This window comes from Phyllobates terribilis, unplaced genomic scaffold (assembly GCF_046119375.1).
Source record: "Phyllobates terribilis strain yellow unplaced genomic scaffold, ASM4611937v1 Scaffold_2__4_contigs__length_985480577, whole genome shotgun sequence".
NCBI classification, from domain to species: Eukaryota; Metazoa; Chordata; class Amphibia; order Anura; family Dendrobatidae; genus Phyllobates; species Phyllobates terribilis.
In genome coordinates this window covers 114,690,220-114,703,873 of record NW_027362762.1, presented here as the reverse complement: position 1 = coordinate 114,703,873, position 13,654 = coordinate 114,690,220, and the positions used below count along the sequence as shown (strand labels likewise).

General features: G+C 44.3%; 1 protein-coding gene across 8 annotated transcripts in view; it reads left to right on the top strand.

The window, feature by feature from the left end:
• The window catches only part of STARD13 (StAR related lipid transfer domain containing 13), a 536,983-nt gene extending 523,666 nt beyond the window's left edge, over positions 1 to 13,317 (top strand). For 6 of the 8 annotated variants that reach the window (XM_073662519.1, XM_073662524.1, XM_073662521.1 and 3 more), the window contains exons 10-14: positions 1,944 to 2,058; positions 8,755 to 8,976; positions 9,057 to 9,274; positions 10,764 to 10,940; positions 12,154 to 13,298. In XM_073662519.1, coding sequence (XP_073518620.1) covers positions 1,944 to 2,058; positions 8,755 to 8,976; positions 9,057 to 9,274; positions 10,764 to 10,940; positions 12,154 to 12,271 — 850 coding nt within the window. In that variant the 3' untranslated portion in view covers positions 12,272 to 13,298. Of the gene's footprint in view, positions 1 to 1,943; positions 2,059 to 8,754; positions 8,977 to 9,056; positions 9,275 to 10,763; positions 10,941 to 12,153 lie in introns of all 8 variants that reach the window. The other 2 variants (XM_073662518.1, XM_073662520.1) reach the window with 2 other exon arrangements.
• The last annotated feature ends 337 nt before the right edge of the window (positions 13,318 to 13,654 follow it).

The window sequence follows — 13,654 nt, the reverse complement described above, 5'->3', positions numbered from 1 at the left end:
CAAAACCATACAGAAGCCCTTGGATTCCGGGTGAGGGGCGTAGCTATAGGGGGGTGTAGAGGTTTCTGCTAGGACTTGTTGTCTGAGGGGTTCCAGAGGCAAGATATGGAGAAACAAGTATGTGGACAGCGGCCAGATAAAGATTTGGCTTGTGATCCAGGACCTGACACCTCGGAAAACATGATAATTTTGACAATACATGTACAGTACAGCCCAAAAGTTTGGACACACCTTCTCATTTAAAGATTTTTCTGTATTTTCATGACTTTGAAAATTGTACATTCACACTGAAGGCATCAAAACCATGAATTAACACATGTGGAATTATATACTTAACAAAAAAGTGTGAAACAACTTAAAATATGTCTTATATTCTTGGTTCTTCAAAGTAGCCACCTTTTGCTTTGATGACTGTGTTTCACACTCTTGGCATTCTCTTGATGAGCTTCAAGAGGTAGTCACCGGAAATGGTTTTCACTTCACAGGTGTGCCCTGTCAGGTTTAATAAGTGGGATCTCTTGCCTTATAAATGGGGTTGGGACCATCAGTTGTGTTGTGCAGAAGTCAGGTGGATACACAGCTGATAGTCCTACTGAATAGACATTGCATTATGGCAAGAAAAAAGCAGCTAAGTAAAGAAAAACGAGTGGCCATCATTACTTTTAAGAAATGAAGGTCAGTCAGTGTGAAAAATTGGGCAAACTTTGAAAGTGTCCCCAAGTGAAGTTGCAAAAACCATCAAGCGCTACAAAGAAACTGGCTCACATGAGGACCGCCCCAGGAAAGGAAGACCAAGAGTCACCTCTGCTTCTGAGGATAAGTTTATCCGAGTCACCAGCCTCAGAAATCGCAGGTTAACAGCAGCTCAGATTAGAGACCAGGTCAATGCCACACAGAGTTCTAGCAGCAGACACATCTCTACAACAACTGTTAAGAGGAGACTTTGTGAAGCAGGCCTTCATGGTAAAATAGCTGCTAGGAAACCACTGCTAAGGACAGGCAACAAGCAGAAGAGACTTGTTTGGGCTAAAGAACACAAGGAATGGACATTAGACCAGTGGAAATCTGTGCGTTGGTCTGATGAGTCCAAATTTGAGATCTTTGGTTTCAACCACTGTGTCTTTGTGCGACGCAGAAAAGGTGAACGGATGGACTCTACATGCCTGGTTCCCACCGTGAAGCATGGAGGAGGAGGTGTGATGGTGTGGGGGTGCTTTGCTGGTGACACTGTTGGGGATTTATTCAAAATTGAAGGCATACTGAACCAGCATGGCTACCACAGCATCTTGCAGCAGCATGCTATTCCATCCGGTTTGCGTTTAGTTGGACCATAATTTATTTTTCAACAGGACAATGACCCCAAACACACCTCCAGACTGTGTAAGGGCTATTTGACCAAGAAGGAGAGTGATGGGGTGCTACGCCAGATGACATGACCTCCACAGTCAACAGACCTGAACCCAATCGAGATGGTTTGGGGTGAGCTGGACCGCAAAGTGAAGGCAAAAGGGCCAGCAAGTGCTAAGCATCTCTGGGAACTCCTTCAAGATTGTTTGAAGACCATTTCCGGTGACTACCTCTTGAAGCTCATCAAGAGAATGCCAAGAGTGTGCAAAGCAGTCATCAAAGCAAAAGGTGGCTACTTTGAAGAACCTAGAATATAAGACATATTTTCAGTTGTTTCACACTTTTTTGTTAAGTATATAATTCCACATGTGTTAATTCATAGTTTTGATGCCTTCAGTGTGAATGTACAATTTTCATAGTCATGAAAATACAGAAAAATCTTTAAATGAGAAGGTGTGTCCAAACTTTTGGTCTGTACTGTACATTATTAGCACTGGCGCCAGTGTAATTATGGTTTTAGAGCAGTTCCTATACCTTAAAAACTAACATAATTTAATCTGAAATCTCAATTTCTAATGACATCTTTCTACATTCAGAGCCATTCAGAAGAAGTATGCAACTGGAAAGCCCGATCAGAAGGACTTAAATGAGAACCTGGCAGCTACACAGGGTCTGGCCCATATGATAATGGAGTGCAACAAACTGTTTGAGGTGAGTGTTGTGCTGAATCAAAATGTTCCTGCATGTTAAGAGATGGAAATGGCTGGTTTTGACCATTAATTGTATCATGCCGATTTCCAATCTGTTAGATTTGTCCAGAGTAATTAATGGCTAATCCAACTTTACAAAAGTGATGATTTTTTTGTGGTTTAAAAGGGAGGTGTTTGGAATTGTACTCATGTAATTCAATAACCCTGTTCAGGGTCCGAATAATACCAGCATACAATGTCTAAATAGTGAAAGGCCCTGGTGATCTATGGGTGTGAAAAAATTGATGGTAAAGTGAAGATTTTCATGCTCCATTTGCAGGTTGCTCCTGAGGATCCAGTCCTGGGTAGGCCTTTAATATATACAGGGGTATTGGGCAGTTGGCCAGTTTGCCAGTCCCTAAAGCCAGCCAAAATGAGAACATTAGAAAGGAGGGGTTTTATATAATTTTTACAGCACTTTGAGAAAAGAATAGACATAGGAAGGACAAGAGGAGAAAGCAGTTTTTGTGCATGCCTTGTAAGTAGTGTTGAGCGATACCTTCCGATATCAGGAAATATCGTATCGGATTGGATCGGGCCGATACCCAAAAAGTATCGGATATCGCCGATTCCGATACCGGAAACCAATGCAAGTCAATGGGACACAAATATCGGAATGAAAATAAACCCTTTCTTTCCTTGTAGGTTAATTCTACATGAAGTAAAACAACTAAGAATAATGTAGAATGACATGAAAAGCCGGCAATTCATCAGCGGCATACACCGGTACCCGACAATTTACAACAGAAAGAATAGAGCATCACACATAGATTAGATAGATAGAAACATGTCAGTCACATATATATGAAGTACAGTGACAGTGTTGCTTACTGTACTTGTCATTTAGTGTAAAGGATTTATTAAAAAAAATATTAGTGTTTTCGTGCACCGTCTCTTTAAAAAAGCCGGCCGGCAATTCAGCAGCGGTACCCGACAATTTATAACAGAAAGAATAGAGCTTCACACATAGATTAGATAGATAGAAACATGTCAGTCACATATATATGAAGTACAGTGACAGTGTTGCTTACTGTACTTGTCATTTAGTGTAAAGGATTTATTTAAAAAAATAATAGTGTTTTCATGCACCGTCTCTTTAAGAAAGCCGGCCGGCAATTCAGCATCTGTACCCGACAATTTAGAACAGAAAGAATAGAGAATCACACATAGATTAGATAGATAGAAACATGTCAGTCACATATATATGAAGTACAGTGACAGTGTTGATTACTGTACTTGTCATTTAGTGTTAAAATAAAGGATTTATTTAAAAAAAAATTGGCGTGGGGTTCCCCTTAATTTTAGGCTCTAGCGGAGGTTAAGCAGACAGCTGGGGCAAATGTTTGAAGCCTGGGAAGGGGGTAATACCCACGGAGCTTCCCAGGCTACTAATATCAGCCCCCAGCTGAATACCTAGCCTTTACTAGCTATTAAAATGGGGGAACCCCCCCAAAAAAATAACGTGGGGTCCCCCCTAATTTAATAGCTAGCACAGGCTAGGCAGACAGCTGGGGGCTGATATTAATAGCCCAGGAAGGGTGCCATGAATATTGGCCCCCTCCCAGGCTAGAAACACCAGCCGTCAGCCGCCCCAGAAATGGCGCATCCATAGGATGCGCCAATTCTGGCACTTAGCCTCGCTCTTCCACGCTGCCCTGGTGCGGTGGCAGGGGGTAATAGGGTTGGGGTTGATGTCAGCTTATAATGCCAGCTGACATCAAGCCCAGGTTAGTAATGGAGAGGCGTCTATAAGACACCCCCATTACTAACCCCATAGTCAAAGTTAAAAGAAAACACAAACACCCAGAGTAAAGTCCTTTAATTGAAATAAAGACACAATTCTTTATTGTTCTAAATTAAACCATACTTACCATCACGCCCATTCCAGCTGAAGCCAACGATCTCCTGCAATAAAAGAAAAATAATAAAGCAACCTCATCCTTACCTTTCGATGGTTCCCAGGACAGCTCCAGCTCTGCTACATCGAGATGACAGGATGGACCGCAGCAGAAAGCTGCCATCCAGCCTGTCATCCCGCAGACACTGAGAAGGCAGGCATGCTTGCGCTCCTCAGTGTCTCTCTGTGACGTCATCCAGATGAGCCGAGTTCATGTCCAATGAACTCAGCTCACCTCATGCACGTCACTGACAGCGTGGGAAAGTTCTCCTGCACTCAGCGCTTCAGCGTGAGAATTCTCCCACGCTGTCAGTGACATACATGAGGTGAGGTCATGTCCAATGAACTCAGCTCACCTCATGCACGTCACTGACAGTGTGGGAAAATTCTCACGCTGAAGTGCTGAGTGCAGGAGAATTTTCCCACGCTGTCAGTGACGTACATGAGGTGAGCTGAGTTCATTGGACATGACCTCGGCTCATCTTTATGCCGTCACAGCCAGACATTGAGGAGCACAAGCATGCCTGTGCTTCTCAGTGTCTGCGGGATGACAGGATGGATGGCAGCGTTCTGCTGCGGTCCAGCCTGTCATCTCGATGTAGCAGAGCTGAAGCTGTCGTGGGAGCCATGGAAAGGTAAGGATGAGGTTGCTTTATTATTTTACTTTTATTGCAGGAGATCGTTGGCTTCAGCTGGAATGGGCGTGATGGTAAGTATGGTTTAATTTAGAACAATAAAGAATTGTGTGTTTATTTCAATTAAAGGACTTTTTTCTGGGTGTTGTGTTTTTTTAAATACTTTACTAGAAATTCATGGTGGTCATGTCTAATATTGGCGTGACCCCATGAATTTTGGGCTTAGGGCCAGCTGATAATACCAAGCTGGCCTTAACCCCTTTATTACCCAGTGAGCCACCGCACCAGGGCCCTGGATGAGTTGGGTACAGCGCCAGAAGATGGCGCTTCAATGAACGCGCCATTTTCTGGGGCGGCTGCGGACTGCAATTTGCAGCGGGGGTGGCCCAGAAAGCTTGGGTCTCCCTGCGCTGCGGATTCCAGCCCCCAGCTGCATAGTTGTATCTGGCTGGACACAAAAATAGGGCGAAGCCCCAAGCATTTTTTTTTTTAATTATTTCATGAAATTCATGGAATAATTAAGAAAAAAAGGGCTTCCCTATATTGTTGTGTCCAACCAGGTACAAATAGGCAGCTGGTGGTTGGGGGCAGCCCATTCCTGCCTGCTGTACCTGGCTGGACACAAATATAGTGCGAAGCCCCACGTCAATTTTTTTTTAATTATTTCATGAAATTCATGGAATAATTAAGAAAAAAAGGGCTTCCCTATATTGTTGTGTCCAACCAGGTACAAATAGGCAGCTGGTGGTTGGGGGCAGCCCATTCCTGCCTGCTGTACCTGGCTGGACACAAATATAGGGCGAAGCCCCACGTCAATTTTTTTTAAAATAAATCCTTTATTTTAACACTAAATGACATTTGAGGAGTTAATAAAGATGCAGTCCCTAAATTATTATTTATTTTTTAATTAATTTTTCCCAAAACTTTTGACGTGGGCTTCGCCATATTTTTGTATGCCAGCCAGGTACAGCATCCAGCTTCTATGAACGCGCCATTTTCCGGGGTGGCTGCGGACTGCAATTTTCAGCGGGGGGGGGGGGGGGGGAGAAAGCTTGGGCCTCCCTGCGCTGCAGATTCCATCCCCCAGCTGCCTAGTTGTACCTGGCTGGACACAAAAATAGGGAGAAGCTTCACGTATTTTTTTTTTTTAATTATTTCATGAAATTCATGAAATAATTAAGAAAAAAAGGGCTTCCCTATATTGTTGTGTCCAACCAGGTACAAATAGGCAGCTGGTGGTTGGGGGCAGCCCGTTCCTGCCTGCTGTACCTGGCTGGACACAAATATAGTGCGAAGCCCCACGTCAATTTTTTTTTAATTATTTCATGAAATTCATGGAATAATTAAGAAAAAAAGGGCTTCCCTATATTGTTGTGTCCGGCCAGGTACAAATAGGCAGCTGGTGGTTGGGGGCAGCCCGTTCCTGCCTGCTGTACCTGACTGGACACAAATATAGGGCGAAGCCCCACATAATTTTTTTTTCAATTATTTCATGAATTTCCTGAAATAATTAAAAAAAAATTGACGTGGGGCTTCACACTATATTTGTGTCCAGCCAGGTACAGCAGGCAGGAACGGGCTGCCCCCAACCACCAGCTGCCTATTTGTACCTGGCCAGACACAACAATATAGGGAAGCCCTTTTTTTCTTAATTATTCCATGAATTTCATGAAATAATTAAAAAAAAAAAAACGTGGGGCTTCTCCCTATTTTTGTGTCCAGCCAGGTACAACTAGGCAGCTGGGGGATGGAATCTGCAGCGCAGGGAGGCCCAAGCTTTCTGCCCCCTGCTGAAAATTGCAGTCCGCGGCCGCCCCGGAAAATGGCGCGTTCATAGAAGCTGGATGCTGTACCTGGCTGGCATACAAAAATATGGCGAAGCCCACGTCAAAAGTTTTGGGAAAAATTTATTAAAAAATAAATAATAATTTAGGGACTGCATCTTTATTAAGTCCTCAAATGTCATTTAGTGTTAAAATAAAGGATTTATTTTAAAAAAAAATGGCGTGGGATCCCCCATAATTTTAGTCTCTAGCGGAGGTTAAGCAGACGGCTGGGGCAGATGTTTGAAGCCTGGGAAGGGGGTAAAACCCACGGAGCTTCCCAGGCTACTAATATCAGCCCCCAGCTGAATACCTAGCCTTTACTAGCTATTAAAATGGGGGACCCCCCCAAAAAAAATGACGTGGGGTCCCCCCTATTTTAATAGCTAGCAAAGGCTAGGCAGACAGCTGGGGGCTGATATTAATAGCTCAGGAAGGGTGCCATGAATATTGGCCCCCTCCCAGGCTAGAAACACCAGCCGTCAGCCGCCCCAGAAATGGCGCATCCATAGGATGCGCCAATTCTGGCACTTAGCCTCGCTCTTCCACGCTGCCCTGGTGCGGTGGCAGGGGGTAATAGTGGTGGGGTTCATGTCAGCGCCAGCTGCCATGAAGCCCAGGTTAGTAATGATGGGTGTCTATAAGACACCCCCATTACTAACCTACAAAGTGTTAAAAAGAAAAAACACACTACACCCAGAAAAAAATAATTTATTTGAAATAAAACACCATTTTATTTAATTCTTAGTTTACTAAAAAAAAATAGTTACCTGTCCACGTTCCTGCGCTGATCTCCCATGCACAGCTGTCACATCTGGAGATGGTGACAGCTGTGCATGGCTGCTGTAAGCTCACGCTGCCGGGAACACGTCCGCTCCCGGCAGCGGGAGCCACTGACTGAGGTTACCGGAGTGCATTCAGGCAGCGCAGCTCCGGAGACCTCCTTTACGGCAGTGCTGTACCGTGGGAATTTCTCACGATACAGCAGTGCCGTAAAGCAGCTAACCGGAGCAGCGCTGCCTTAACTCTGGTGAACCCTTACGGCCCCGTCATTCTAGCGGCGGCAGCGGTTCAGAGCGGTCACATTCTATGTGGCTGCTCTGAACTGGAGATCTTCGTGGGACACTCGTGGACTGCTACGGAGGGGTAAGGATAAGGTTGTGGTTTATTATTTTATATTTTATTACAGGAGATCGATGGCTTCGGGGAATTAGGTGTCTAGGTGAGTATAGGTGTAGTTTTTTATTTTTTACTTTATTTTAGGTGACGATCGGCGGGGACAGGTAATGTATAAACTAATTTCTTTTAGGTAACCACTGGCCACCAATGACATGTATCTAACATTTATTGGGGACACAGTAGGGCAATTTATATAGCAGGATCAGGCTGATGGGAACTACTGCTCCCATCGAGCTGATCCTGCTGGCACGAGTGGACGGGGGACAGACATAGGCCGATGGGAGTAGTAGTGTCACATCGGCCTATGTCTGCCTGCACGCACAGACACCCCGCACACACACCCCGCACACACACACACCCCGCACACACACACCCCGCACACACACCCCGCACACACACACACCCCGCACACACACACCCCGCACACACTAATCATGACGGGTCTGGGAGGTGAGGCTGACCTGTGCGGCCGTGGGAAAGTTCATGTGAGTTCATGCAGTCAAGCATGAACTCACATGAACCCTCTGAGGGCACCGCGGCTACTTCAAATGAACAGCTGATCGGCATCACCTGATACCTCAGCTGTTCATTTGAAATAACCGGCGGGAAAGCGCAGCACAGAACGGGAAAGCCGGCGGTGAAGTCTTTTCACTGCCGGCTTCCCCGCCCGGGTCCTTCGCTCCTTGGTGCTGCGCTCCCCGCCCGGTCCTAATTTACGATTGGGATTGGAGGTGGCGAGGGGAGCGGAGGATCGGGGTGGGAGGCTGCGGGGAAGCAGTATGGGGCTGTGTGATTGTTTAAAAGCCGGCGGCTTTTTACCGCCCGCCGGCTTTTAAACAATCAGGAGAATTCTCCCACGCTGGGATGGCATTCTGATGACAAGCTGGATCGCAGCTGAGCGCTGCCATCCAGCTTGTCATCCTTCACAGACACTGCAGAGCGCAGGCATTATGGGAACTTCCGATTCCGGTATTCGATATTATAAAAGTATCGGAATTAAGTATCGGAATTCCGATACAGTGAATATCGGCCGATACCCGATATTTCAGTATCGGAATGCTCAACACTACTTGTAAGACGTTTTCATTGTCATTCCGTCACTGATCATAGATTTATTTTCTCAGATTCCGGAAGAAATTATAGCCCAATCCCGGAATTCATATTCAGAAGCTGATATCCATGCTCCTACAATGGAGGAACTGGTAAAACAGATAGAGGAGGAAGCCGGCAGTGTCTGTACATACTTTGATACGGTCATCCAAAATCTTCAGAAAGAATCCAAGGAAAAGTTTAAAGGATGGGTGTCTTTCTCCAGTACAGAGAACGCGGACCTTGCTTACAAAAAGGTAAAGGCTTTTCACGTAACTCATTGACTATTAGGTTACCATTGCACTTCATATTGACTAATTTTTTTATGATTATTCAGGTTGGAGATGGAAATCCATTGAGGCTCTGGAAGGTGTCTGTGGAAGTAGAGGCTCCTCCATCAGTTGTACTTAATCGCCTACTAAGAGAGCGCCACCTATGGGATGATGATTTTGCACAAGCCAAAGTAATAGAAACTATGGATAGTCAAACTGAAGTTTACCAGTATGTAGTGGACAGTATGGCGCCTCATCCTCCCAAGGATTTTGTGGTGTTGAGGTATGTCAGGTTGTATTAATGTTACTAGATTATGTGTTGCTATTACATAAGGAGAATTCATCACAGAGATACAGTACAGACCAAAAGTTTGGACACACCTTCTCATTTAAAGATTTTTCTGTATTTTCATGACTTTGAAAATTGTACATTCACACTGAAGGCATCAAAACTATGAATTAACACATGTGGAATTATATACTTAACAAAAAAGTGTGATACAGCTGTGTATCCACCTGACTTCTGCACAACACAACTGATGGTCCCAACCCCATTTATAAGGCAAGAAATCCCACTTATTAAACCTGACAGGGCACACCTGTGAAGTGAAAACCATTTCCGGTGACTACCTCTTGAAGCTCATCAAGAGAATGCCAAGAGTGTGCAAAGCAGTCATCAAAGCAAAAGGTGGCTACTTTGAAGAACCTAGAATATAAGACATATTTTCAGTTGTTTCACACTTTTTTGTTAAGTATATAATTCCACCTGTGTTAATTCATAGTTTTGATGCCTTCAGTGTGAATGTACAATTTTCATAGTCATGAAAATACAGAAAAACCTTTAAATGAGAAGGTGTGTCCAAACTTTTGGTCTGTACTGTATTTATTTCAGTCTATAAAACATTTGTAGTTCTTATAGCTCTAAATATCCTTCTCTTATATGGCCCATTTTTTGGCTAAATGTTGGAACAGATCATTGGTGTTGCTCCCAAGCAAAGAAAAAATCTCTTACCCTCATAATTGGTGCCTGGTTGTGCCATCCAGGTCTAAAAGTCATTAAATTTTCTGCCTCTCTTTATGGGCCACATGGGCAATCTCTGGTAAAATGTGCACCCTTGAATGAGCATAAAAATCAGTCTGTTCATAGTATACATTAAAGGTGTTGTCCAAAACTTGGACAACCCTTTCTTAAATGCCTAAGTCCCCCAAATAAAATAAGAAAAGCTTATATTCCCCCCCAGCAGTGGCGCCATTCCAAAGGTATCAGTGTCGGATCTCCCGACGCGTGCGTAACATTGGTGTGTCATGTAACCTCTGCAGCCAATCAGCGTCTGTTGACCAGCTGCAGTGTTCACTTTTTTGTTAGAGCGGATGTCTGCTCTGATGGAATACTGAGGAGCAGCAGTTGAATAATGACCGCTGAATGGCTGCAGCACTCATATGACACAATGTCACACAAGCACCGGGAGACCCAATGCTGACATCGTGTGAACGGCGCCACTGTGGGAGGTGAGTAAGGTTTTTTTTATTGGACTCTGAGGACTCGGGCTTTTAAGAAGGGATTAAATGGTTAAAACGGGTTAAACTGGTGGACAACCCCTTTAATCACATGAGATCTGATATCCAAAATGTCCAAAATTAGTAATGTATTGGAAGTAATAATTTAATCAATAATTTTTCAGTTCAGTCAATATGAAAAGAACATTTATTAAAACTATAGAAATGACATTTCAGTGTAACTGTTTCTCATGGACCTTTGTTTTCGCTTGAAGGACATGGAGGACTGACTTGCCAAAGGGAATGTGCAGTTTGGTGGGAACCTCTGTGGAGCATGAAGATGCCCCATTATTAGGAGGAGTGAGGGCAACAGTATTGGACACTCGATATTTGATTGAACCTTGTGGCTCTGGAAAATCCAGGCTCACCTATATTTGCAGAGTTGACCTAAAGTAAGTTACTTCACCGATACAACTACATCCAGCCACACTGTGTATATGAAATTCAGATCTAAATACCTCATCTACAACTTTCCTTTGGGTTTGTCTGACTTTCACCATGATGACAAATTGTGGGGTCTATTCAGTACTATGAATGAACACTTTGGTCCTTCATGGAAATTAAAATATCCATGACTATCGAACAGGAAGGTACACATAACTCCTATACACCTATAAAACTCTACATCCGATACCTATATAATGTAGTTGAGCCAAAAATATAGTGGGTCTTGAGCCCGCCATACACATTAGATGGCTGTCAGATGGTTCGGCCGGCAGTCATCTCATCCGGCTCTCCCATACACAGGAGCCCTTTATTCTTTAAGAAAGAGTTGTCGCCAGGCATGTCTGGTGGTAGCTTATCTCCAGGAAACAGTCTGAAATCTGACATGCCAGATCAATATTTTCCCTGACAAATAAATTTTCCAGGCTCCTATACAAATTAGACTGTTGGCCAAATCGGTAGATATCAGCGGGGTCAGCCAACATTAGTCTAATTTGTATGGTGGGCTTTGTCTTTGGCATGGCAACAGCTTTCAGGACATATTTATGATACTTCTCCAAAATGCAGAGGCATGGTGATCGCTGTGGAGAGTCTGAACCTCCTCTCCTATGTTTTTCTCTACCTTGAGATGGACACGGCACCATCAAAGTACATCCACCACCGATAGAAAGGCAGGGAAGTTATTGTGTAGACCTTCCACAGCACTCCCCATGCCTCTGAAAGTGGCCATTTTGGAGGAGAACAGGCTGGCTATCTTATAGTGGGAGGCAGCAGAGTACCGAGCACCAGGTATGGTAAATATACATGGTAAAAGTATAGTCCTATTTAGGTTTGGTGGGTGGAGGATGTCTTTAAGTTGACTATACGCCATAGAAAAAACTGGAGAAGGGAGAGACCTCCCTCCAGACTTATGGAAGAGTTTGCAAGTCTCCTATGCATCACCGACGATGAAAGCTAGCATCCAAACACACATAGGAGCACGAAGAGATGAGGCTTGAAAAGGTGCGCGTGGTAATGGAATACTAAGCGGTGTGCAATCAGTATCCTCCAAGATGGGGATCCCTGTGCACATTAGAAAAAGTTTTGCCAACATTGCCAGGGCAATATTTATGGTGGAGATGGGTGAAGGATGACTTTTTGTGTCTTTTTTTTGTATTTCAGGGGCCATTGCCTAGACTGGTACAACAAATGCTTTGGGCATCTTTGTGCCGTAGAAGCTTTGCGAATCCGAAATTCATTTCAGCCCCTTACAGCAGAAGGACCAGAAACTAAAATCTGAAGAATATTACACACAAAGACTTTACGTACAATAACAGGACCTCCATTATAAGAAGTCACGACAACTCTCCCAAGAGGAGCACTGAGCATGTAGGGAACTCCTGGACAATATGGAGATACCAGCCATAATGCTTCTTTTTAATTTAATTGTATAAAGACCTTGTAGATATGTAATCTATATCTATCTATAAGATATTTTAGCAGGACTATATGTGTATGTAAATTAAGTATAGAAGTTAATGCTTTCTGTGGAAGCTTTTGTTTTCGTATTTCATACATTTTATTTCACTTTGCGCACATTGTTTATACACATGTGGACATGCTTCTAGAACTGACCACAGGTATTATTGACCATGAAAGTTGTGGTTTACTATACGCAGCAATAATATGGACACATTACATTAGTTGTCCTCATCTGTAATGCACTGCACTGTCAGGTCCTTATGGAGAAGAGGTACTTTGTAAATAAGAGAATAAAGAATTATCTTCGTGTTTAAAATGTGACCTCAAGCGATGTATGTTGTGTTTTTGTCCAAAACAGTTTAATGCCGCCACAGTGTCAGCAGCACAGTGTGATGCCCCCCACAGTGCAGCTTAGACATTATGCCACCACAGTCCCTCCAACACAGTATCATGCTCCTAAAGTGCCCCCACAAAATATGACACCCCCAGTTACTCCCACTTACAGTATGATCCCCTCACACAGTATGATATCCCCATACCCCCCCCCATAGTATGCAGCCCCTACAGTCAACCCAGAACAGTATGAAATCCCCCACAGCTCCCCATAGAGTATGATACCCCCAAAGCCCACTCCCACACAGCAATATGTCCTCACTGCCCCACTCACCCCAACATTATGATGCCTGACAGTCACCCTACACACAGTATGATGGCCCACACACAGTATGATGCCTGACAGTCACCCCACGCACAGTATGATGGCCCACACACAGTATAATGCCTGACAGTCACCCCACACACAGTATGATGGCCCACACACAGTATAATGCCTGACAGTCACCCCACACACAGTATGATGGCCCACACACAGTATAATGCCTGACAGTCACCCCACACACAGTATGATGGCCCACACACAGTATAATGCCTGACAGTCACCCCACACACAGTATGATGGCCCACACACAGTATGATGCGTGACAGTCACCCCACACACAGTATGATGGCCCACACACAGTATAATGCCTGACAGTCACCCCACACACAGTATGATGGCCCACACACAGTATAATGCCTGACAGTCACCCCACACACAGTATGATGGCCCACACACAGTATAATGCCTGACAGTCACCCCACACACAGTATGATGGCCCACACACAGTATAATGCCTGACAGTCACCCCACACACAGTATGAT